This window comes from Lycorma delicatula, chromosome 1 (assembly GCF_047948215.1).
Source record: "Lycorma delicatula isolate Av1 chromosome 1, ASM4794821v1, whole genome shotgun sequence".
NCBI lineage: Eukaryota > Metazoa > Arthropoda > Insecta > Hemiptera > Fulgoridae > Lycorma > Lycorma delicatula.
In genome coordinates, this window is record NC_134455.1 from 22,204,907 (window position 1) to 22,232,416 (window position 27,510).

General features: G+C 35.8%; 1 protein-coding gene across 1 annotated transcript in view; it reads right to left on the minus strand.

Moving 5' to 3' along the window:
- Positions 1–27,510, minus strand: part of LOC142317433 (ubiquitin carboxyl-terminal hydrolase 30 homolog) — a 58,998-nt gene that overhangs the window by 15,629 nt on the left and 15,859 nt on the right. The window contains exons 6-7 of the mRNA XM_075354000.1: positions 22,517–22,666; positions 8,135–8,263 (exon numbers count right to left, since the gene is read on the minus strand). Coding sequence (XP_075210115.1) covers positions 8,135–8,263; positions 22,517–22,666 — 279 coding nt within the window. The remainder of the gene's footprint in view (positions 1–8,134; positions 8,264–22,516; positions 22,667–27,510) is intronic.

Here is a 27,510-nt window from a genome sequence, read left to right on the forward strand (position 1 = left end):
GATTATTTGTCGCTACACTGTTTTTGAGGAAAAGTAGTAGCCTTCTTTTTGGCACGGATATTTGGTCATATGTTGTAGGACGACAGAATGGGGTGGTGGCAAGAGGAATACCAGTTAACCAAAAGAAAAAGTCAGGGTTTTGATTATTGTATTTGAAAAATGTCATTAAAGTATGGTGCAATGATATAAAAGCATTTTGTTGGTCCAAGCTTGAATTTCGACGCTATAAAAATGTTAGTTAAATTAGTTTAACTAGTCATGCACCAAAAATCTTAAATAGAATTCTATACAGAAGAATTGAGAGGAGAGTGGAAGAAGTGTTAGGAGAAGACCAATTTGGTTTCAGGAAAGGTATAGGGACAAGGGAAGCAATTTTAGGCCTCAGATTAATAGTAGAAGAAAGATTAAAGAAAAACAAACCGACATACTTGGCGTTTATAGAACTAGAAAAGGCATTCGATAATGTAGACTGGAATAAAATGTTCAGCATTTTGTACAGGAACCAAACAGCATCAGTAACAATTGAAGAACATAAGAAAGAAGCCGTAATAAGAAAGGGAGTCCGACAAGGATGTTTCCTATCTCCGTTACTTTTTAATCTTTACATGGAACTAGCAGTTAATGATGTTAAAGAACAATTTAAATTCGGAGTAACAGTACAAGGTGAAAAGATAAAGATGCTACGATTTGCTGATGATATAGTAATTCTAGATGAGGGTAAAAGAGATTTGGGAAGAACAATAAAAGACATAGATGAAGTCCTACGCAAGAACTATCGCATGAAAATAAACAAGAACACAACAAAAGTAATGAAATGTAGTAGAAATAACAAAGATGTACCACTGAATGTGGAAATAGGAGGAGAAAAGATTATGGAGGTAGAAGAATTTTGTTATTTGGGAAGTAGAATTACTAAAGATGGACGAAGCAGGAGCGATATAAAATGCCGAATAGCACAAGCTAAACGAGCCTTCAGCAAGAAATATAATTTGTTTACATCAAAAATTAATTTAAATGTCAGGAAAAGATTTTTGAAAGTATATGTTTGGAGTGTCGCTTTATATGGAAGTGAAACTTGGACGATCGGAGTATCTGAGAAGAAAAGATTAGAAGCTTTTGAAATGTGGTGTTATAGGAGAATGTTAAAAATCAGATGGGTGGATAAAGTGACAAATGAAGAGGTACTGCGACAAATCGATGAAGATAGAAACATTTGGAAAAATATAGTTAAAAGAAGAGAGGCCACATACTAAGGCATCCTGGAATAGTCGCTTTAATATTGGAAGGACAGGTAGAGGGAAAAAATTGTGTAGGCAGGCCACGTTTGGAATATGTAAAACAAATTGTTAGGGATGTAGGATGTAGAGGGTATACTGAAATGAAACGACTAGCACTAGATAGGGAATCTTGGAGAGCTGCAACAAACCAGTCAAATGACTGAAAACAAACAAAAAAAAAAATGTTAGGAAACGTAATTTTGAAGGTTCCATCGATATCTTTAGATGAACTTAAAAGATTTTGTATGAAATTGAGAACCTACATAATTTCCACCTTAGAAACATCGTCTTTATAACAACAAGAAAAGTAATTCTGTAGTCATTGTACGTAAATGAAGTTGAGGAATCAAATGTATCATTTGCTGTTGAAATTCTATTATTCTGACCTAAAGATCCGGGTATAAAAAACCCAGATGTATCAAAATTTTCGATCAAAGTTTAAGTCAGCTGATTTGAAGTACCAATGGGATATAAAAATCTTTTCAATGAAGGCTGAGAATTCCTTATCTTTTTTCATTTCAGTAAGAGTCTTCAGTAAGAAATATAATTTATTTACATCAAAAATTAATTTAAATGTCAGGATAAGATTTTTGAAAGTATATGTTTGGAGTGTCGCTTTATATGGAAGTGAAACTTGGACGATCGGAGTATCTGAGAAGAAAAGATTAGAAGCTTTTGAAATGGTGGTGCTATAGGAGAATGTTAAAAATGAGATGGGTGGATAAAGTGACAAATGAAGAGGTATTATTTCGACAAATAGATGAAGAAAGAAGCATTTGGAAAAATATAGTTAAAAGAAGAGAGGCCACATACTACGGCATCCTGGAATAGTCGCTTTAATATTGGAAGGACAGGTAGTAGGGAAAAATTGTGTAGGCAAGCCACGTTTGGAATATGTAAAACAAATTGTTGTGGATGTAGGATGTAGAGGGTATACTGAAATGAAACGACTAGCACTAGATAGGGAATCTTGGAGAGCTGCATCAAACCAGTCAAATGACTGAAGACAAAAAAAAAATACTACAACTATTTAATGTCTTCAGATTTAAGCCAATGTTATTTTCTATGTACTTGTTTTTATAATTACTATAATCTGTCATTATTTCTCTTATGATCTCCTATAAAAAGTAAACATATATTGTAGGGTAGAGGTTTAAGCCTCTACACCTACATCCATATGATGTGATAATTCTGATCCTCTACCATCACATGCTACTTCCGTAGTATATTCTTGCATGCAATTTAACGATACTTCAATACCCGCCTCATCTTGATTACTAAACATATTACTAAATAACTGTAAAAACTTATTCTGAAATATATTCGGCTCTTCTATCTTAGTATTCTGAAAGATAAAGTTATTACTTGATCGTTGTTAAGGCTTTGTAAAAATGCTTCTACCATTGCAGTTTCTTTTGGACTTAAGTTCGTAATCACAGCTTCGATAGTAACACTTTTCTTTCTTTTTCTTTTTCCTGTTTAGCCTCCGGTAATTACCATTTAGATAATTCTTCAGAGGATGAATGAGGATGATATGAATGAGTGTAAATGAAGTGTATTCTTGTACATTCTCAGTTCGACCATTCCTGAGAATGGTCGAACTGAGAATGTACAAGAATGTACAATGAGGAGAATGACCTTCCCCTCAAAGGTCATTTGCTAATGAGTAGACGATTCCATATTTCAAGGGTAAGCCGTGTGTTCCACGAATAATCTCCTGACACCATAAAAGCCATCAGGAGATTATTCGTGGAACAAAAAGTACCGGGGGCCTCCAAACGGAAACTGATTGCGTCTACGGCGTTATATGCGGCGCCGGTTTTGGCTGATGCGATTAGCATACAAAGAAACAAGAATAAACTGTAAAGAATGCACAGAACGTCATTGTTGGGAGTTGTGGCAGGTTATTGTACCCTGTCATATGATGCTACGTGCGTCCTTGCGTCAGTTCCACCGATTGAACTTCAGATCAAGTGGAGGAAAGTGAGAGCGCGGAAGGGTATAGTCGAGCTGAGAATGAGGCGATGACCCGACAGTGGTGGAAGAAAGTATGGGCACAGACTAACGTTACGGCCTGGACCAAAATGTTAATAAGTGATTTGGACGCATGGCGAGGTGAACTTCTACATAACACAGATGATGTCGGCTCATGGATGTTTCGGATTACTATTTAAAAAGATTCGAACAGCGACTATTGCCACGACGAAGAGCATACGATGTTCGAATGCCGGAGATGGGCACAAATCAGAGCAGACAATAGCCTGAACGCGAATAACATAGTAGAGGAAGTGTCTCGGCCTTTCACCCAGAGATCTTTGATTTGAATCCCAGATCAGGCACGGTATTTTTCATACACGCTCATCCTCTGCGGAAAGAATTGCTTGAATTTAACCAGGAGGTTAAAATTCAAATGTACCTCGAGGTGTTTCTTGATGAGAAACTGCAATTTAAGAAACACCTTTAATACGTCGTGGAAAAAGCCTGTAATCCCTTTTTCGGTATTCGAAATGTGGTAAATCCTGCTTGGGATCTTAACTTAAAAAGAAAATCCTATATAAAGACGTGTCCAAACCTATTTAGGCGCATAGGCTAAAATATAAAACTGAACGGGATAAATAATTAACGGAACACCTAATATTTGACTGCATCTGAGAAGCAACAACGTTGCTAAAAAGTCCAATGAGTTGACTTCAGAGAAAGTACGGGAAATTGAACAGCTTTATGGCAAACCAGATGGGATGAAATAGAGAATGGGCGTTAAACGCATCATTTCTTTCCAGATTTTCTTGGTTTGCTGGACGCCTCTTTGGTGCAACCTTAACAAATACGTGTCTTAATTACTTTCTGGGCATAGCACTTTGAGAGATTCAAGGCCTGGTAGAATTCGTAACGTGTTCATATTGTGCACAGGATGCCTATCATGTTTTTTAAGTTTTTTTTTTGTCTTCAGTCATTTGACTGGTTTGATGCAGCTCTCCAAGATTCCCTATCTAGTGCTAGTCGTTTCATTTCAGTGTACCCTCTACATCCTACATCCCTTACAATTTGTTTTACATATTCCAAACGTGGCCTGCCTACACAATTTTTTCCTTCCAATATTAAAGCGACTATTCCAGGATGCCTTAGTATGTGGCCTATAAGTCTGTCAATGCTTCTTTCTTCATCTATTTGCCGCAATACCTCTTCATTTGTCACTTTATCCACCCATCTGATTTTTAACATTCTCCTATAGCACCGCATTTCAAAAGCTTCTAATCTTTTCTTCTCAGATACTCCGATCGTCCAAGTTTCACTTCCATATAAAGCGACACTCCAAACATATACTTTCAAAAATCTTTTCCTGACATTTAAATTAATTTTTGATGTAAACAAATTATATTTCTTACTGAAGGCTCGTTTACCTTGTGCTATTCGGCATTTTATATCGCTCCTGCTTCGTCCATCTTTAGTAATTTTACTTCCCAAATAACAAAATTCTTCAACCTCCATAATCTTTTCTCCTCCTATTTTCACATTCAGTGGTCCATCTTTGTTATTTCTACTACATTTCATTACTTTTGTTTTGTTCTTGTTTATTTTCATGCGTAGGACTTCATCTATGCCGTTCATTGTTTCTTCTAAATCCTTTTTACTCTCGGCTAGAATTACTATATCATCAGCAAATCATAGCATCTTTATCTTTTCACATTGTACTGTTACTCCGAATCTGAATTGTTCTTTAACATCATTAACTGCTAGTTCCATGTAAAGATTAAAAAGTAACGGAGGTAGGGAACATCCTTGTCGCACTCCCTTTCTTATTACGGCTTCTTTCTTATGTTCTTCAATTATTACTGTTGCTGTTTGGTTCCTGTACTTGTTAGCAATTGTTTTTTAAGTATACACTAAATATGAGCCAATGGGTACGGAAACTATTTGCCGGCTCAGCGATAGATCTCCATGAAAATTGAAGCAACCTGGCCGAGTTAGCAATTGTTGAGAATTTCATCATTTACTTGGCAACGTGTAAAGAGGATTGCCGAAGAAGTTTAGGATTCCGCTTGGGTTTGCCTTATTCTACGGTTTTTTTTTTGTCTTTTCTTATAATTTATGTTTTGGATTATCATTTTTCCTATTTCGGTTAGGTAGATGTGATTTAAATTCCTTCCAGTTGACTATTTAGTTTTATTACAGACTTGGATTTGTTATATTTTTGTCTACTTATCTACATAAATTAGAATATCACACGTGGAATTCTGATTGACGTGAAAAACAAGGGCTGGGAAATGTCTTCTTTTTTTTTGAGGTTTTGAAGAATGACCTTCCGGTAAATCCCATAAAATCTATGTATAAAAGGGGGAACCGACCGAATTGGTCTAGTGGTTAACATGTCTTCCCAAATTAGCTGATTTGGAAGTCGAGAGTTACAGCTTTCAAATCCTAGTAAAGCCAGTTATTTTTACATGGATTTGAATACTAGATCGTGGATACCGGTGTTCTTTGGTGGTTGAGTTTTTCAATTAACCACACACATCTCAGGAATGGTCGAACTGAGAATGTACAAGACTACACTACTTCATTTACACTCATACATAACATCCTTTGAAGAATTATCTAAACGGTAGTTACCGGAGGCTAAATAGGAAAAGGAAGGAAAAAGTGTGACAAGGATGTGACAGTATCAAGTTAAACCATTTCGGATACAAGTGGTTTCACTGTTTACGAGTGGTGACTTCTGTGTAGGTTCACAAATGTCAGAACACAAAGAATACAATGGTAGACATTTTGAGGGGCTTGCTGTGCAGTTTGGACAGTGGCGGCTCGTGTATAGGTACTGTAGAACCGCAGTACCCACTATTTCCACTTGATATTATCGATAACATTTAATATAATGAGCCCTTTTTTATTTAATTATTTCTTTATATTTGTACAATATATAATCCTTAAGCTTAATCTAACTAGCCATCCCCTAGTTTATGAAAAAGATACAAAAATCTTTGTATGGAACTGTTCGCTTCACAGTTCAAACAGTGTGGTGTTTGGCTGCTGTGCACAAGTGCACACAGAAATCTGCACATGAGAGAGAGATTGATAGAGAAAGAGAAAGAGAACAAGAGAGAGACAGAGACAAAGAGAGAGAGCGAGAAAGCCACCGGGTTGGTCTAGTGGTTACGCGTCTTCCAAAACAAATCAGCTGATTTGGAAGTCGAGAGTTCCAGCGTTCAAGTCCTAGTAAAGCCAGTTATTTTTACACGGATTTGAATACTAGATCGTGGATACCGGTGTTCTTTGGTGGTTGGGTTTTTCAATTAACCATACATCTCAGGAATGGTCGAACTGAGAATGTACAAGACTACACTTCATTTACACTCATACATTTCATCCTTTTAAGAATTATCTAAACGGTTGTTACCGGAGGCAAAACAGGGGGAAAAAAAGGTATAAAAGGGGGGGGGGGTGGCGTGGTGATCGAAACTTCCACATTGAGGATATCTTCTCCTGTGGGACCAGGATCCCATAGAGATCCGTAGTAATCCTGTGGAACAGAAACTGATCCCAACAAAAAAAAAGGAAGAATTTTCTTGTATATTCCCTAAAAATTCCTAACTTTTCCTATCTATGGGAGTTTTTCAATTAATCACACATCTCAGGAATGTTCGAACTGAGAATGTACAAGACTACACTTCATTTACACTCATACATATCACCCTCATTCATCCTCTGAAGAATTATCTAAACGGTAGTTACCGGAGGCTAAACAGGGGCGAAAAAAAAGGTATAAAAGGGGGGTGGCGTGGTGATCGAAACTTCCACATTGAGGATATCTTCTCCTGTGGGACCAGGATCCCATAGAGATCCGTAGTAATCCTGTGGAACAGAAACTGATCCCAACAAAAAAAAAGGAAGAATTTTCTTGTATATTCCCTAAAAATTCCTGACTTCTCCTATCTATGGGAGTTTTTCAATTAACCACACATCACAGGAATGTTCGAACTGAGAATGTACAAGACTACACTTCATTTACACTCATACATATCACCCTCATTCATCCTCTGAAGAATTATCTAAACGGTTGTTACCGGAGGCTAAACAGGGGCGAAAAAAAAAGGTATAAAAGGGGGGGTGGCGTGGTGATTGAAACTTCCACATGTAGGATATCTTCTCCTGTGGGACCAGGATCCCATAGAGATCCGTAGTAATCCTGTGGAACAGAAACTGATCCCAACAAAAAAAAAGGAAGAATTTTCTTGTATATTCCCTAAAAATTCCTGACTTCTCCTATCTATGGGAGTTTTTCAATTAACCACACATCACAGGAATGTTCGAACTGAGAATGTACAAGACTACACTTCATTTACACTCATACATATCACCCTCATTCATCCTCTGAAGAATTATCTAAACGGTTGTTACCGGAGGCTAAACAGGGGCGAAAAAAAAGGTATAAAAGGGGGGGTGGCGTGGTGATTGAAACTTCCACATGTAGGATATCTTCTCCTGTGGGACCAGGATCCCATAGAGATCCGTAGTAATCCTGTGGAACAGAAACTGATCCCAACAACAAAAAAGGAAGAATTTTCTTGAATATTCCCTAAAAATCCCTGACTTTTCTTAGCTAAGGGAACCATGATATACCAAAAAAAAAATTTAAAAAACCAAGATAGCTAGGAAAAAAATCTTTTAGTTTCCATTACAATATAAAGATTTCAAAAATGAAAAAAAAAAAAAAAAAAAAATATATATATATATATATATATATACTATTTTTTCTTTTTAACTCAACATACAATTAATTAACATTGCTGCATTAATTTTTGAACTAATTAATTAAAAACTATTTACATAAATTAATAATATTATTAATTTTACACAATTACAATGACACTGATGACCAGGTAACTGATGATTCCTGATAGCATTTTTCATAAAACAACATATAAGCCGTCGACTGAAGAGCTTCACTTAATGTCGCATCTCTAACATCCGCATCAGAGGTTAAATACCATCTGAAAGAAAAAAAAAATTATCATAATCAAATATTAGAAAATTTTTACAGAGGAATCATTCATTTATATACAGACTACTTTCAAATACGTTTAAAGCAAGAATACATAGAGGCAAAAGAAGAGAAGAACAGCTGATATATTATACGAGGTGCTACTCAAAAACTTTGTGGGATTTGAATTTCGCGCGCGAAAAATTGGTGGTACAACTTACTGCCGCTAGATATGGTTAACAGTATTCTTTATGAAATCAATGTTCCAACAACTGTGACGATGAGAAAGGCTGTATTGTTGACTTTCATGCGGTTGTATAACATTTTGTTAAAGAACTTATATCAAATTTTGCTTCATGAATTAAAAAAAAAAAAAAAAAAAAAACCGGTGCAGAAACCCAAAGAGAATTTGGTAACAATGTTATGACTAAAAGTAAAACTTTTTTGCGATTCATAGATGGATGAAATAACAAAAATGATGAAAATAAGTTATCGGATCATTCAAACTTTGTATGTTTTATTTTAATTGTCTTGAAGCTGTAAGTTTCACTATATATACTGGTACAATGGCGAACAATTTAATCCAAACACAATATTTTTAATCCAAAAACAGTATTGATTACTCATTAATCCTATTTGTCATTGATTCCATTACTTCATTTCGAAACCGAATTTATATCAGTGAACTAAGGTCAGTTTTTGAGCTCAATTCATTTTCCCAAGAAAAACAAACCAACATACTTGGAGTTTATAGACCTAGAAAAGGCATTCGATAACGTAGACTGGAATAAAATGTTCAGCATTTTAAAAAAAATAGGGTTCAAATACAGAGTGAGAAGAATGATTGCTAACATTTACGGGAACCAAACAGCAACAGTAATAATTGAAGAACATAAGAAAGAAGCCGTAATAAGAAAGGGAGTCCGACAAGGATGTTCCCTATCTCCGTTACTTTTTAATCTTTACATGGAACTAGCAGTTAATGATGTTAAAGAACAATTTAGATTCGAAGTAACAGTACAAGGTGAAAAGATAAAGATGCTACGATTTGCTGATGATATAGTAATTCTAGCCGAAAATAAAAAGGATTTAGAAGAAACAATGAACGGCATAGATGAAGTCCTACGCAAGAACTATCGCATGAAAATAAACAAGAACAAAACAAAAGTAATGAAATGTAGTAGATATAACAAAGATGGACCACTGAATGTGAAAATAGGAGGAGAAAAGATTATGGAGGTAGAAGAATTTTGTTATTCGGGAAGTAGAATTACTAAAGATGGACGAAGCAGGAGCGATATAAAATGCCAAATAGCACAAGCGAAACGAGCCTTCAGTAAGAAATATAATTTGTTTACATCAAAAATTAATTTAAATGTCAGGAAAAGATTTTTGAAAGTATATGTTTGGAGTGTCGCTTTATATGGAAGTGAAACTTGGACGGTCGGAGTATCTGAGAAGAAAAGATTAGAAGCTTTTGAAATGCGATGCTATAGGAGAATATTAAAAATCAGATGGGTGGATAAAGTGACAAATGAAGAGGTATTGCGACAAATAGATGAAGAAAGAAGCATTTGGAAAAATATAGTTAAAAGAAGAGAGGCCACATACTAAGCCATCCTGGAATAGTCGCTTTAATATTGGAAGGACAGGTAGAAGGAAAAAATTGTGTAGGCAGGCCACGTTTATAATATGAATGAAAATCAAATCTTCTGACCCAAAAAAAGGGTTTTCAAAATTCCCTAGAGGACAAAAGTATTATATAAATCACAAAGTTATATTTTCTTTATGGGATATCTTTAGAACAGACATTACAGTGATGAAAACTCATGGTTTATCCCATATTGTTTTATAAAGAGTTTAGGAACTCCACATATCTCCTTGTTTTTTTTTCCTGTTCAGCCTCCACGAATTACTGTTCAGATATTACTTCAGACAATTATAAATGCGTGTGTAAATGAAATGTAATCTTGTACAGGTCTCAGTTCGACTAATATTTCATTAATTAAAATTTTATTTGGCTCTAACTCTGAAACCGATGAAAATAAATACCACTTATGATATATCATTGAAAATATCTCAATGAGGGTTTATTACAGCAGTTATGCGCACAAAAACCTAATTTTTTTTTGATTTTGGGCTTTTTTTGGTCAAGTCTGGAACCAATTGACATTGTGTGTCTATCTCACTCTTGTCATCCCCTTTCTGTCTCTCTGTGTGTGTTTCCCTGTCACTCTTTTTCTCTCCCTCTGTCAAACTCTCTCTCCTTTTGTTTTCCCCTCAGAGTGTGTCTCACTCTTTCTCACCCTTTCTCCGTTGCTCTGAGTGCCTCTCTCTCTCTCTCCATCTGTTATTTCTCTCTCTCACTGTTTGTTTCCTCCTCACTTTCTCAATGTGTCTCTCTTTCCCTCTCTCACACATTCTCTTCCTCTATGTCTGTGTGTCTCTCTCTCACACTCTTTCCTCTCTCTGTCCCTTTGTTGCGTGTGTCTCACTCTCTCTCCCTCTTTTTCTTCAATCATTTACTCCCTCTCTCATTGAGAAAATATCTCAATGAGGGTTTATTACAGCAGTTACGTCCATAATCTAATTTTTTTTTGGATTTTGGGCTTTTTTTGAATATTTGTGGTGAAGTCGATTGCAATCAAAAGGAAATGTGCACAACTAGATGTTATAAAAATTCTAAATTCAAAATTTCAACAACTTACAGCGAATCATTTTTTAATTATACAAAATATTTACATACATACATACATCATGCCGAAATTAATCAAAATGGATTCAGGGATAATAAAAATAAATATTTCCGTTGAAATTTGAAAACTAAAATTTTTCGCGATCACAATACATATTTTACTTCATAAAACGAAGTTATGTGGTGCCCACATCATTTATAGATTTTTTTTTTCTTTTAAGAATATGCAAAATAGTGATTCTAATTTGAAAATGCTGGAATAAAGATTTTTTTTTTTTGTCTTCAGTCATTTGACTGGTTTGATGCAGCTCTCCAACATTCCCTATCTAGTGCTAGTCGTTTCATTTCAGTATACCCTCTACATCCTACATCCCTAACAATTTGTTTTACATATTCCAAACGTGGCCTGCCTATACAATTTTTCCCTTCTACCTTTCCTTCCAATATTAAAGCGACTATTCCAGGATGTGGCATATAAGTCTGTCTCTTCTTTTAACTATATTTTTCCAAATGCTTCTTTCTTCATCTATTTGCCGCAGTACCTCTTCATTTGTTACTTTATCCACCCATCTGATTTTTAACATTCTCCTATAGCACCGCATTTCAAAAGCTTCTAATCTTTTCTTCTCAGATACTCCGATCGTCCAAATTTCACTTCCATATAAAGCGACACTCCAAACATATACTTTCAAAAATCTTTTCTTGAGATTTAAATTAATTTTTGATGTAAACAAATTATATTTCTTACTGAAGTCTCGTTTCGCTTGTGCTATTAGGCATTTTATATCGCTCCTGCTTCGTCCATCTTTAGTAATTCTACTTCCCAAATAACAAAATTTTTCTACCTCCATAATCTTTTCTCCTCCTATTTTCACATTCAGTGGTCCATCTTTGTTATTTCTACTACATTTCATTTTACTTTTGTTTTGTTCTTGTTTGGAATAAAGATTAATAAAATTTAAAAGAAGGATATACAAAAATAAGTCCGGATAAAACGGGAAAAGACTCAAGGTCATTTTGCTTTGTGAAAAAAAAAATATATTTCTCCTGTATTTTTTCCGGTTTATAATCATAATCAGCTGCATCAGTAATGGTTACCACAAAGCTGAGAACAAAATTGTACAATAAAATTGACAGTTAATATATATATATAGATAAACAGAACTACCGAAAACTAAAAACACAACCACAAAACCACATTTCCATTAATAGACATTTAAAATTTAAAATCCACACCGATAAAAAAAAAGCTACCCAACATTCAAACACCTTTAATAATAATAAAAAAAAAAACCACTCAGAAATACATTTCACATAGACATTTAAATGTTAAAATCCAAGTTCATTTAAAAAGCAACTACATTGACATAAAATACATACAATATATATATAACATAACATAACATAAATAATACCATACTATTAATGGTGTTTTTATTACTCACAAAGGCAACTAATATTAATAAGCAGAAGTTGTATAAAATGCACTAAAGTGTACTAGTTATATCAATTAAAACATATTAACTACAGAGTGATTCGCATATTCCTGGTTCTAAATTTAAAAAAATTGTAACAAAACTAAAAAAAGACTATTTGAATATTATTATTAAAACATACAGGATGATTCAAAGAAACGGGAAATTTTTTAAAAGTTGTGTTGCTAGCCGTAGGCGATTGGTACCACTTGATAAGTGGCGCCAGCCTTTCTAACCTAACCTGCCATTTAGTTATCATGGATCCTTGAAGTGGTGCACAACTTCATTTGCTATCAAAGCGTTTTACAAAAACAATGACAGTGTGGAGGGAGCGCGTAGAGAATTTCACTGTCATTTTAATCTGGGATGGCACAACCGTGTTCCATCAACACATGCAATTAAAAACATGGATATCTAATTTTGAGGAAAGTGGAAAAAGAAACCTCCAGGTCGTGAGCGAACCGTCCATACACCATAGAATGATCAAGCTTTACAAGATGCTGTCACACGAAGTCCACATAGGTCAATCCGTCGTCTCTCAGCAACTTTACAATCGCATAGTTCAACTGTCTATCTCCTTTATTTTTTAATCTTTACATGGAACTAGCAGTTAATGATGTTAAAGAACAATTTAGATTCGCAGTAACAGTACAAGGTGAAAAGATAAAGATGCTATGATTTGCTGATGATATAGTAATTCTAGCCGGGAGTAAAAAGGATTTAGAAGAAACAATGAACTGCATAGATGAAGTCCTACGCAAGAACTATCGCGTGAAAATAAACAAGAACAAAACAAAAGTAATGAAATGTAGTAGAAACAACAAAGATGGACCACTGAATGTGAAAATAGGAGGAGAAAAGATTATGGAGGTAGAAGAATTTTGTCATTTGGGAAGTAGAATTGCTAAAGATGGACGAAGCAGGAGCGATATAAAATGCAGAATAGCACAAGCTAAACGAGCCTTCAGTAAGAAATATAATTTGTTTACATCATAAATTAATGTAAATGTCAGGAAAAGATTTTTGAAAGTATATGTTTGGAGTGTCTCTTTATGTGGAAGTGAAACTTGGACGATCGGAGTATCTGAGAAGAAAAGATTAGAAGCTTTTGAAATGCGGTGCTATAGGAGAATGTTAAAAATCAGATGGGTGGATAAAGTGACAAATGAAGAGGTACTGCGGCAAATAGATGAAGAAAGAAGCATTTCGAAAAATATAGTTAAAAAAGAGACAGAATTATAGGCCACATACTAAGGCATCCTGGAATAGTCGCTTTAATATTGGAAGGACAGGCAGAAGGAAAAAATTGTGTAGGCAGGCCACGTTTGGAATATGTAAAACAAATTGTTAGGGATGTAGGATGTAGAGGGTATACTGAAATGAAACGACTAGCACTAGATAGGGAATCTTGGAGAGCTGCATCAAACCAGTCAAATGACTGAAGACAAGAAAAAAAAAGAAGTTCAACTGTTCGAAGAATGTTAGTGAAGGACTTGCAATTCCATCCGTACAAGTTGCAGATCGTCCAGGAACTGAAACTGAACGATGCAGTTGTGCGAGCACAATTCTGTAATGTAATGCTTCAGAAGATAAACAAAAACGAAGAGTTTGTTCACGAACTGTGGATGTCAGACGAAGCGCATTTCCACCTCAGTGGATTTGTTAACAAGCAAAATTTTAGATACCGGGCACAAGAAAATCCTACGCAGCTACACCAGCATACGTTTCACAGGCAGAAAGTGACCGTGGGGTGTGCTATATCATCTTACGGTTTTATTTTTTTGAGGATGACAACGGTCTTGCGATTACAGTGACGTCGGCTCGTTACGTAGCCGTGCTTGAAACTTTTGTTGTAGAACAACAAAAGACATTTCCACCGATTTTTAACACAGCCTGGTTTCAACAAGACGGAGCAATGTAACATACTGCATGAATATCGATGGCAGCTGTACGTTGATTGTTTGGACAACGTGTCAATTCACGAAACGGTGACATTAGATGGCCTCTCAGATCGCCTGATCTCTCAGCTTGCGATTACTGTTTGTGGGGTTCACCTGCTACAACGGAAGAACTGAAGGCAAAGATCCGAGAAGCAATTGCGGAAATTCCAGTTGAGATGTTACGTCAAACCGTGAACAATTTAACAAAGAGACTTCGCGATTGTTTACGTAGAAGAGGAGGTCACCTGCAAGATGTCATCTTTAAAAAATAAACTAAAATGTATGTTGTATCCTAAAATGGCAATATTTGTACAATTACATGAAATGAAATTCATTTTCTAAAAAAAATTTTTCATTAACGTTATTTAATTTTAAAAATATCCAGTTTCTTTGAATCACCTGTATGTTATCAATGACCTTGGGGAATGTGCTGTAAGAATGACCAACCATGTCTTTTTTTTGGCGGGTAGGGGGGGGGGGCGATGAAATATCCTTTCACGTTACCATCACCCGGGTGAAAATATTAACAAAACACTACTTCTCGAAGATTTAAAACTATTACCAAAGAAAGCAAGAACAGATAAATGTAAAAAATACAAAACAATTAACATAACTACTCATGCATCAAAAAATCATAACTAGAATTCTGTACAAAAGAACTGAGATAAGAGTATGGAGGAAGTGTTAGGAGAAGACCAATTTGGTTTCAGAAAAAGTATAGGGACAAGGGAAGCAATTTTAGGCCTCAGATTAATAGTAGAAGGAAGATTAAAGAAAAACAAACCAACATACTTGGTGTTTTTATAGACCTAGAAAAGGCATTCGATAACGTAGACTGGAATAAAATGTTCAGCATTTAAAAAAAATTAGGGTTCAAATACAGAGAGAGAACAATTGCTAATATGTACAGGAACCAAACAGCAACAGTAATAATTGAAGAACATAAGAAAGAAGCCGTAATAAGAAAGGGAGTCCGACAAGGATGTTCCCTATTTCCGTTACTTTTTAATCTTTACATTGAAGTAGCAGTTAATGATGTTAAAGAACAATCTAGATTCGGAGTAGAGTATCTTGGAGAGCTGCATCAAACCAGTCAAATGACTGAAGACAAAAAAAAATTTTTTTTTAATTTACTACACAGTAAACGTGGAAAGGGTATTGCAATGTTGCCAGATTTCTTTTTCGGTATAAAGATAAATATATTCTTTGAAATTATTTGCTGAAAAAAAAAAAATTGGAAAATTGCCAAACCAACCCGATTAAATTTTATTATTCTACTAATAAATTAATAAATATTAAACAATACTACTATCTGTTATTTCACCATGAATAACATGTTAATATAATAGGACTTAATAATTCGACTAGTGATACGAAACTAAATGTTAGTAAATAAAAACAAGCAGCATAATTCTAACACCAAGCAGCGTCCAACAATATATAGATAATAGTATAAAACACAACACACACACACTCACATACGCGCACATGCAGACACACAGAGAAGGGGAGATAGACAAATAGAGAGACAGAGACATACACAAAGAGAAAGAGTGAGGAAAGAGTTGTGAGAGAGAGAGAGAGAGAGAGTGGAAAGAGTTGTGTGAGAGAGAGAGAGGAAAGAGTTGAGTGAGACAGAGAGAGAGAGAGAGAGAGAGAGAGAGAGAGAGAGAACGAGAGAGAGGGAGAGAAGAATAAGTTGTGAGAGAGAGAGAGACAAAGAGAGAGGGAGAGAGGAATAAGTTGTGAGAGAGAGAGAGAGACAGAGAGAGGAAAGAGTTGTGAGGGAAAGAGTTGTGAGGGAGAGAGAGAGAGGGTGAGGAAGTGTTGTGAGAGAGAGAGAGAGTGTGAATGAGGGAGAGAGGAAAGAGTTGGGTGTGAGAGAGAGAGGTGTGACGGATTCTTCTATCAGAAGAATCCGTCTACGAGACCTCAGAAACCATTGAGTTACATAGATACCTTCACAGAAAAATAAAAAAGAAAGGACAGCCAAAGGGTAAATCTAGAGGAAAGAGTTGTGTGAGAGAGAGAGAGAGAGAGAGAGGAAAGAGTTGTGTGAGAGAGAGAGAAGGAGAAACGAAAGAGTTGTGTGAGAAAGAGAGAAGGAGAGACGAAAGAGTTGTGTGTGTGTGTGTGTGTGAGAGAGAGAGTGAGAGAGAGAGAATGAGAGAGAGAGGAAAGAGTTATGAAAGAGAGGGAGAGAGGAAAGAATTGTGAGAGAGAGAGAGAGAGAACGAGAGAGAAGAAAGAGATGTGTGAGAGAGAGAGAGAGAGAGAGAGTGAGAGAGGGAGAGAGGAAAGAGTTGTGTGAGAGAGAGAGAGAGAGAGAGAGAGAGAGAACGAGAGAGAGGAAAGAGTTGTTAGAGAGAGAGAGGAAAGTGTTGTGAAAGAGAGAGAGAGAGAGGGTGAGAGGAAAGGGTTGTGTGTGAGAGAGAGAGAGAGAGTGAGAGGAAAGAGTTGTGTGTGAGAGAGAGAGAGTGTGAGAGAGAGAGAGAGAGAGATAGAAGGAGTGTGTAGGTGTGAGAGGGGGTCAGGGATGGGGACAGAGAGAGAGCGAGAGAAGACATACATACACACACACAATTGCAAATAAGGAAAAATGTAAATTAATTAATTATAAATGATCAAAATAATTGATACATGTTATGTACAAAACTGTTATTACAAAATTGTATTAATGCAATTCAATTTATCTGTGTTTGAATAAATAAACACGTAGTTGTTTTAAAATTTAAATATTTATATATATATATATATGACAATAATTTTTTTAATATTGTTTTCACAGCGATAATGCACTTGTAAATGCACTTAATAAATAAATCGTATGCATATAAAAAACAGTTTTGAATTCAGCAACCCCATAATTAATTAAAATCACCATCTACGATTCCAGATACACGAAAAAAAAATTTTTTTCTTTTTTATTAGTGTAATTGATACGAATAAATTACAGAGTTAATTAATAAATAAAAGTAATTTAACAATTTTTTTAATTGATAGATGAAAATACGCTTTTATATTTTAAAATGAATGAGTAAAAAAAAATACTACTAGAAAATGTGGCTGATTAAAATATACAGAATGGTTTCAAGAGTTCTGTACCAAAAAATAAAACCAACACACAGTAAGAAATAAGTTGACTAAAAAGCAAAAGCAAATAATATATTTAAGTAAAAAGAAATAATATTACAGACTACTCATGACCAATTATGTGAAACATAACTTACATTTTAAAAAGACCTGACGTAATGAATCTGTCGTAAAAATAATATTGTACATCAAATTAAACTCCTTCCCTTTTCCCTGTCGAAAAGGATAAATGAAAAGGGGAAAATATACAAGATGGATGACTGCAACACTAGCGCACCTTGTGGTGACAACCGGTACTAATGACGCAGAATACCCACGCTTTTTTTTTGGGTTGAGGAGGGGGGTGCGATTTTGTAAAAAATTGATATTATTAATTGTGTTACACTATTTTAACAAGTACTCGCTTAAACAATAGGAAACACATTATTTATATTTAAAAAAAATAATAAATAAATAATAGAAAATTGATATCTTTACACCATTTTTTTATAAGTTCGATATTCATATTCTAATTTAAATAATAATAAAACAAAGAAAACCAGAACACAAAATAATAATTTCAAGGAATACAAATTATAATAAAAATAACTGCCAACACAGTTGTAGGAATTTCCCGTAACGTAGCAAAAGCAGTGTACACAATTTAAAATATTTATTATTTTATTTAACTAGAGAGTGATCTTTTAGTCGTGTTACCCAATTATTAATGTCTGTTTTTTTTTGTTTTTTTTTGTCTTCAGTCATTTGACTGGTTTGATGTAGCTCTCCAAGATTTCATATCTAGTGCTAGTCGTTTCATTTCAGTATACCCTCTACATCCTACATCCCTAACAATTTGTTTTGCATATTCCAAACGTGGCCTGCCTATACAATTTTTTCGTTCTACCTGTTCTTCCAATATTAAAGCGACTATTCCAGGATGCCTTAGTATGTGGCCTGTAAGTCTGTCTCTTCTTTTAACTATATTTTTCCAAATGCTTCTTTCTTCATCTATTTGCCGCAACCCTCTTCATTTGTCACTTTATCCATTCATCTGATTTTTAACATTCTCCTACAGCACCACATTTCAAAAGCTTCTAATCTTTTCTTCTCAGGTACTCCGATTGTCCAAGTTTCACTTCCAAATAAAGCGACACTCCAAACATACACTTTCTAAAATCATTTCCTGACATTTAAATTAATTTTTGATGCAAACAAATTATATTTCTTACTGAAGGCTCGTTTAGCTTGTGCTATTCTGCATTTTATATCGCTCCTGCTTCGTCCATCTTTAGTAATTCTACTTCCCAAATGACAAAATTCTTCTACCTCCATAATCTTTTCTCCTCCTATTTTCACATTCAGCGGTCCATCTTTGTTATTTCTAATACATTTCATTACTTTTGTTGTGTTTCTTGTAGTATTTCATCTATGCCGTTCATTGTTCTTCCTAAATCTCTTTAACTCTCGGCTAGAATTACTATATCATCAGCAAATCGTTGCATCTTTATCTTTTCACCTTGTACTGTTACTCCGAATCTAAATTGTTCTCTAACATCGTTAACTGCTAGTTCCATGTAAAGATTAAAAAGTATCGGAGATAGGGAACATCCTAGTCGGACTCCCTTTCTTATTACGGCTTCTTTCTTATGTTCTTCGATTATTACTGTTGCTGTTTGGTTCCTGTACTTGTTAGCAATTGTTCTTCTATATCTGTATTTGAACCCTAATTTTTTTTAAATGCTGAACATTTTATTCCAGTCTACGTTATCGAATGCCTTCTCTAGGTCTATAAACGCCAAGTATGTCGGTTTGTTTTTCTTTAATATTTCTTCTACTATTAATCTGAGGCCTAAAATTGCTTCCCTTGTCCCTATACTTTTCCTGAAACCAAATCGGTCTTCTCCTAACACTTCTTCCACTCTCCTCTCAATTCTTCTGTATAGAATTCTAGTTAAGATTTTTGATGCACGACTAGTTAAACTAATTGTTCTGTATTCTTCACATTTATCTGCCCCTGCTTTCTTTGGTATCATAACTATAACACTTTTTTTGAAGTCTGATGGAACTTCCCCTTTTTCATAAATATTACACACCAGTTTGTATAATCTATCAATCGCTTCCTCACCTGTACTGGGCAGTAATTCTACAGGTATTCCGTCTATTCCAGGAGCCTTTCTACCATTTAAATCTTTTAATGCTCTTTTAAATTCAGATCTCAGTATTGTTTCTCCCATTTCATCCTCCTCAACTTCCTCTTCTTCCTCTATAACACCATTTTCTAATTCATTTCTTCCGTATAACTCTTCAATATATTCCACCCACCTATCGACTTTACCTTTCGTATTATAAATCGGTGTACCATCTTTGTTTAACACATTATTAGATTTTAATTTATGTACCCCAAAATTTTCCATAACTTTCCTGTATGCTCCGTCTATTTTACCAATGTTCATTTCTCTTTCCACTTCTGAACACTTTTCTTTAATCCACTCTTCTTTCGCCAGTTTGCACTTCCTGTTAATAGCATTTCTTAACTGCCGATAGTTCCTTTTACTTTCTTCATCACTAGCATTCTTATATTCTCTACGTAATGTTTTATAAAAAAATAAAATAAATAATTACTACGATTTAAGGTGTAAAAAAAATTTTGACGACAACCTTGTATAATATCAAATTTTGCCGTTGAAATTGATGGAGGGAAAAGGGGAAAATTATAATATGTAAGACTGCAACACTAGCGCTCCTTTTGGTGAAAGATGGAACTATTGACATAGTAATTCCCACTTAGCCAATAGCTTAGAGCATTTCTTCGGGTGGGGACATGGAAAAATTCCTATTATCTAATTAAAAAATATGCATAAAAAAGAAAAATACAACCTCAACCCCTTTTGACTTTTTAAGTTGAAAATTTAATGGTAGCAACAATGCCTTATACAGAGTGTTTCTAGAATTGTGGGCCCGTTATAATTTTTCTGATTGTACTTGTAAAACTAAACAAGAAAATATCCTTAAGAATAAAATGGCAATTTCTCCTTTGTTCTCCCCTGGTCTGCCATTTTGTTATTTTTATATAAAAATTTATACCTCAACTTCGGATACAGGAATCACATTAATATTTGGTAAGCGTCTTTGTAATAAAGTTTTAAAATTACTATATAATCAGGAATTAATAAATAACATTACAAAATTATAAAATGGCGGCCATGTTAATTTATCAATCCGTTATATCTTTATAAATATTAGTTTAATAAAAATTTATGTTATTTACGAAAATATTAAGGCTTTTATTTAAGTCTTTCTCTCTCTCACTCACTCTCTCTCTTCCCACTCTCTCTCTGTCGGTTTGTTTCTCTCCCTCTGTCACTCTCTCTCTCTCTCTCCCCGAGAATCAATGTTTCAGTCTCTCTCTCATTCAGTCTCGTTCTCTTTCTCTCGCTTATTCCCTATCTCTGTCCCTCTCCCTCTGTCACAGTCACTATTGTTCTCTCTCTGTCTGACTCTCTCTCTCTCTCTCCGAATATCTCTGTTTCGGTCTTTCTCTCACTGTCTCTCTCTGTCATTTCCTCTCTTTTACTCACTCTCTCTTTCTCTCTATCTTTCTTTTGCTTATTCCCTATCTCTGTCCCTCTCCCTCTGTCACAATCCTATTGCTCTCTCTCTCCGAATATCTCTGTTTCGGTCTTTCTCTCACTGTCTCTCTCTGTCATTTCCTCTCTTTCTCTCTATCTTTCTTTTGCTTATTCCCTATCTCTGTCCCTCTCCCTCTGTCACAGTCCTATATTTCTCTCTCTCTCTCTCTCCGAATATCTCTGTTTCGGTTTTTATCTCACTGTCTCTCTCTGTCATTCCTTCTCTCTCACTCACTCACTCTCTCTCTCCGAATATCTCTGTTTCGGTTTTTATCTCACTGTCTCTCTCTGTCATTCCTTCTCTCTCACTCACTCTCTCTCTCTCTCTCTTCGAATATCTCTGTTTCGGTTTTTATCTCACTGTCTCTCTCTGTCATTCCTTCTCTCTCACTCTTTCTCTCTCTCTCTCTCTCTCTCAGTCAGTCTCCTACTCTTCCTCTCTCTAAAACTATCTTTTTTTCTGTCACTGTCACACACACTCTCTCTCTCTCTCTCTCTCTCTCTCTTTCTAACCGTCTATCTCTTCCCCCCTCTCACTCTGTCTGTCTCTCGCTCACTCTGTCTCAGTCGTATAGTTCTCTTACTCGCTCACTATTTTTCTATCTGGCTCTCTCTTTCTCCCTCACGCTGTCTTTATCTATATCTGTCTCCCCCACCCTCCCTCACGCTCTCTCAATATTTCTCTCTCTCTGTGTCAGTCACACTCTCTCTTTCTCTTTCCAGCTCTCAAGCTCTGCCTTTCACTCTTCCTCTCTCACTGTGTCAATCTCTCTCATTCTATCTCCATCACCGTCTCTCTTTCTTCCTCCTCCTTCTCTCGTTCTCACCCTCCCATTTTCGCTCTCTCTTTATATATATATCTGTATCTCTTTCGCTCTCTCGCTCACTCTGTCACTGTCTTTACATTTAAAATTGGGTAACAGGACTAAAAAAATCACTCTATATATTGTACAACTATAAATAAAGAATTAAAGAAAAGAAAGATTCATTATTAAAACTTATTGTTAATATTAAATGGAAATAGGGGGTGCTGCAGTTCCACAGTGCTTGTATGCGAACCGCCACTGGTAATAACAATTTCTATTCACAATATCAAAATCACGATATTATTCGTTGAACCAATTCCACGGTTACTATTTTGGTATAGTTAAAAACATTTTACGGATACGGCGATGAAAAAACGTAACTGAAGAAAACATTCAAACACTGTTACCAACCGAGGAAACAAGTCTATCGGTATAAAATACTATCACGAAGTAAATAATACTATAATTCAATGTCAAAAAACATTTCGATTTTATTACTTTTGTAACAGAACTCATATATACTTTTCTTATCGATGAAAAATGAAAGACAAAAGGATAAATTGATCCGATTAATTTTAGAGAAGGCGAAAAAGTTAAAGAAGCTTCTACATGGACACTGGACAGGCATGCATTACCATTTTACCTTCTTTCACCATGCGACTGATGCGTTTGATTCAACCTGTGTCTTTTGTGAGATTTCAACGGCCCACGGCGGTAGGTGACAAAATGGCCGCCTTTCAAAGATCCTTTGTGAACGATAACCGCTTTGATTCTGTACACAAGATTCATCTTCCTAAAAAAAAAAAAAAAAAATAATAATTCAGATAAATACAATGATAATAATAAGACGACGCATACAAATTTCCAAAAGCTTCAATAATAAAGAGGCGAACAAATTAATCCGAACATAGTATTTTTAACAGAAAAAAATGTTTAATAGTCAAACTTACTCGTATTTAATACAAAGGTTATTTTACCGATCGGTCATGAAATTAAAAATTTTTTTATTTGTAACAAGTACTTATACAGTTACGCTATTTCTCTACGTAGTCGCCACTCCGATTTAGACATTTGTCGTAGCATGGTACCAACTTTCCAATACCCTCATCATAGAACAGAGCCGACTGTGTTTTCATCCATGTTTCTACGCCGTTCTGCAGCTCGATGTCTGTGCCAAAATGTTGTCCTCCTAGCCAGCGTTTCATGTGAGCAAAGAGGTGAAAATCGGATGGAGCCAAGTCCGGGCTGTATGGTGGGTGGGTGGCTAGCTTCCTGAAATCCCTTGCCCAGGGCAGGGCGGCAGAAGGGATTTAGAATAGAAGCCCGGGTGGATAGGTTCCGTCTGGACAGTTTGATTGACCGAAGGTAGGCGCTTAGGCAGCGTGCCTCGGTTAGATGTATTGGTGGTATGCAATTAAATACGCTGTCGGCGGAGTTGCGGCCGTTGTCGGTGGGCGGGATTATTCTTGCCCGGTGGGTGCGGTCGCGCTCCGACGGGGACACAAATGAGCTAACGACACTGTCGGCACGGCCTCTCTGGGTACTGCTTCGGTGGTATGCGGGGGAGTCTTGGCGGCGGTCTGCGAAAGATGGTGAATGTCACGCGGGACTCCGTGATGGCGCTGTGCGGGGGTAGGCGTTAATTCTCCTCTCCCGGGCAGACCGAAGCGGAGTCAGATAGAACTCATTTTGAGTATTAAGCGGGGTTCTTAAGGGAACTAGGTGTAAATTTCGATGTACAAACTTTAGTGGGAAGGTTTATTGTTGAGGTTGTTAGTACTGATCTGAGACATTCAGAAAGTGGCTCTTTAATAGTTGGATCTAGGCGCGGGGTCTTCTTTCCGCGGTTAGGTTTCCTAGCTTAGTTCTTGAGGGCGACGTGGTAGCTGCAGGTGTCCGTTGTCTTCATTCTGAAGGCATAAACACGTAAAACTATGTCGGGGTGAATTTTACTGATGCAGATGTCCCTCGGGGCATCTGCATCGGTGGCATCTTTGCAGGGCCTGGACTGAAATCTGTGGTGCGCAATCAGTTTGAGAGCGAGAAGATGTCCTCCGTTAAAGCCACTACTGGCTAGGAACGGAGGGGGTGGTATAGCCCCCCGACACGCTACGAGGTGGGATCTTGTCCCCTAGGGGGGGGGGGGGAATCGAGATGTATGGTGGGTGATCCAACACTTGCCAACGAAAACGCTGCAGGAGTTTCTTTGTTACAGCTGCAGTGTGCAGCTGAGCATTGTCATGGAGAAAGACAATACCTGATGACAACATTCCTCTCCGCTTATTCTGAATTATCCTTCGTAAATGTTGAACAGTCACGCAGTATGAGGCTGCAGGGATGGCCGGGCCACATTCCATGAATTCCACCAAGAGAACTCCATTCCGGTTCCAGAACATAGTAGCCATACACTTTCTGTTGGAGAAGGTTCGCTTGAACTTCTTTGGTTTACTGGGAAAATGAGAATGCATCCACTGTTTGGATTGTTCTTTTCTTTCTTCAGTTTCGAAATGGACCCGTGTCTCATCCCCTGTGAAAATTTTGTTCAAAAAATTTTCTCCTTCATTGTGGTAGAGCTGGACAAACGTTATTTAGGCGTCCATTCTCATTGTTTTATGATGGTCGGACAGCATCTTGGGAACTTATCTCGCACACAGTTTGTGGTACTGAAGTCTCTCACTCACGGTGCAGAGAGATGATCTTGAAATTTCAGGAAACGTATCACTCGATACTGAAATTGTGAACCGACGATTTTCTCAAATCGCCTCATCTACTCGCTCAATGAGATCATCAGTTAACACTCGCATCCTTCCTTGACCGCCTGCATCATGAACATCTGTACACGTCCTGCTTTAAAATTCCTGTACCATTGTCGCACTTTGCTGTCACTCATTGAAGTTTCAACGTACACATTACTTATTCTTCGATGAATTTCAGCCGCATTACACCCGTCAGGCTGAAAAAATCGAATTACCGAACGCACTTCACACTTGACGGGAGATGCTATTGTTGTCGACATGTCTACGTGCTAGCTGCCTGTTCAGAACTAAACGAAGTGACGCGACATGATTGGAGGCCATACTAGAAATGCTGCACAACACGTATGCCCAAAGGTTCATCCGAATTTTGTACGGGTTTTTATTTTGCGACCGATCGGACCTTGAAAAAAAAAATTACTCTTGTATTAACTGGGAATTCACAAGGTTACCATTATAAAAGCACAAAAGCTACTAATTTTGTTTATATATGAACTAACAATATAACCTGAAACATGAAACAATCTGCCACCGAATAAAAATTCCCTACAACAGAACAAAAATTCCCTTTGTTCGGATTAATTTGTTTGCTACTGTACATACGTAATAACATTAATAGTTTTCAAAGCGGGAAATAAATATTGTGTGAATTGCCATTATTAATTTATCTGCAAATCTTTGATAAACACTAACAACTTGCCTGAGAATTTGATATCATGAAAGTCTAAGCCAGGGTAAAGTTTTATTTTTATAATATTAATAATTTTATCACTATTTGTCTTTATATCAGCAAATAACTGATCTAACGATTAAAAGTTATCTTCTAAATCCTTTTGTTGAACATCATCTTTATCGACAACCACTTCTTTTCGTACCCTTAAACCTTTCTTGAAGAAGTGTTAGGAGAAGACCTATTTGGTTTCAGGAAAAGTATAGGGACAAGGGAAACAATTTTAGGCCTCAGATTAATAGTAGAAGGAAGATTAAAGAAAAACAAACCAACATACTTGGCGTTTATAGACCTAGAAAAGGCATTCGATAACGTAGACTGGAGTAAAATGTACAGCATTTTAAAAAAATTAGGGTTCAAATTCAGAGATATAAGAACTATAGCTAACATGTACAGGAACCAAACAGCAACAGTAACAATTGAAGAACATAAGAAAGAAGTCGTAATAAGAAAGGGAGTCCGACAACGATGTTCCCTATCACCGTTACTTTTTAATCTTTACATGGAACTAGCAGTTAATGATGTTAAAAAACAATTTAGATTCGGAGTAACAGTACAAGGTGAAAAGATAAAGATGCTACGATTTGCTGATGATATAGTAATTCTAGCCGAGAGTAAACAAATTTTGAAGAAACATTGAACGACATAGATGAAGTCCTACGCAAGAACGATCGGGTGAAAATAAACAAGAACAAAACAAAAGTAATGAAAAGTAGTAGAAATAACAAAGATGGACCACTAAATGTGAAAATAGGAGGAGAAAAGATTATGGAGGTAGAAGAATTTTGTTATTTGGGAAGTAGAATTACTAAACATGGATGAAGCAGGAGCGATATAAAATGCTGAATGGTACAGGTGCAATGAGCCTTCAGTAAGAAATATAATTTGTTTACAACAAAAATTAATTTAAATGTCAGGAAAGGATTTGTGAAAATATATATCTGGAGCGTCGCTTTATATGGATGTGAAACTTGAATGATCGGAATATCTGAGAAGAAAAGATTAGAAGCTTTTGAAATGTAGTCCTATAGAAGAATGTTAAAAATCAGATGGGTGGATAAAGTGACAAATGAAGAGGCATTGCGGCAAATAGAAGAAGAAAGAAGCATTTAGAAAAATATAGTTAAAAGAAGAGAGGTCACATATTAAGGCATCCTGGAATAATCGCTTTAATATTGGAAGGACAGGTAGAAGGTAGAAGGTACTCTGAATCTAAATTGTTCTTTAACATCATTAACTGCTAGTTCCATGTAAAGATTAAAAAGTATCGGAGATAGGGAACATCCTAGTCGGACTCCCTTTCTTATTACGACTTCTTTCTTATGTTCTTCGACAATTACTATTGCTGTTTGGTTCCTGTCAATGTTAGCAATAGTTCTATCTCTGTATTTGAACCCAATTTTTTTAAAATGCTGAACATTTTATTCCAGTCTACGTTATCGAAAGCCTTTTCTAGGTCTATAAACGCCAAGTATGTTGGTTTGTTTTTCTTTAATCTTCCTTCTACTATTAATCTGTGGCCTAAAATTGCTTCCCCTGTCCCTATACTTTTCCTGAAACCAAATTGGTCTTCTCTTAACACTTCTTCCACTCTCCTCTCAATTCTTCTGTATAGAATTCTAGTTAAGATTTTTGATGCATGACTAGTTAAACTAATTGTTCTGTATTCTTCACATTTATAACTATAACACTTTTTTTAAAGTCTGACAGAACTTCCCCTTTTTCATAAATATTACACACCAGTTTGTAATAATAATCTATCAATCACTTCCTCACCAGCACTGCGCAGTAATTCTACAGGTATTCCGTCTATTCCAGGAGCCTTTCATTTTTGTGTATAAAATGTAAAGTCTACCTGCACTTAATGTTTCAAAGAATTTCATTCACCGCAAAGAAAATAAATCCACAATAAACTAAAAACAATTTAATGTAATTTATTCATAGTTGTTTTTTTTCTAGTTTTATAAATAGTTTCGTTTCTTTTTATGTTTTTACATAGTTAAATTTTATATTACGCTTTTGATCAAAGGTGCGTAAACCAACCATTTTATTACTAAGCCATTACTGAATTTTTTGTTGATATGAAAATATTTCTAGCTTTATATATACTTACAAATAGATGAAATAAAATAATTAATTTAAAAAAAAGTTGTG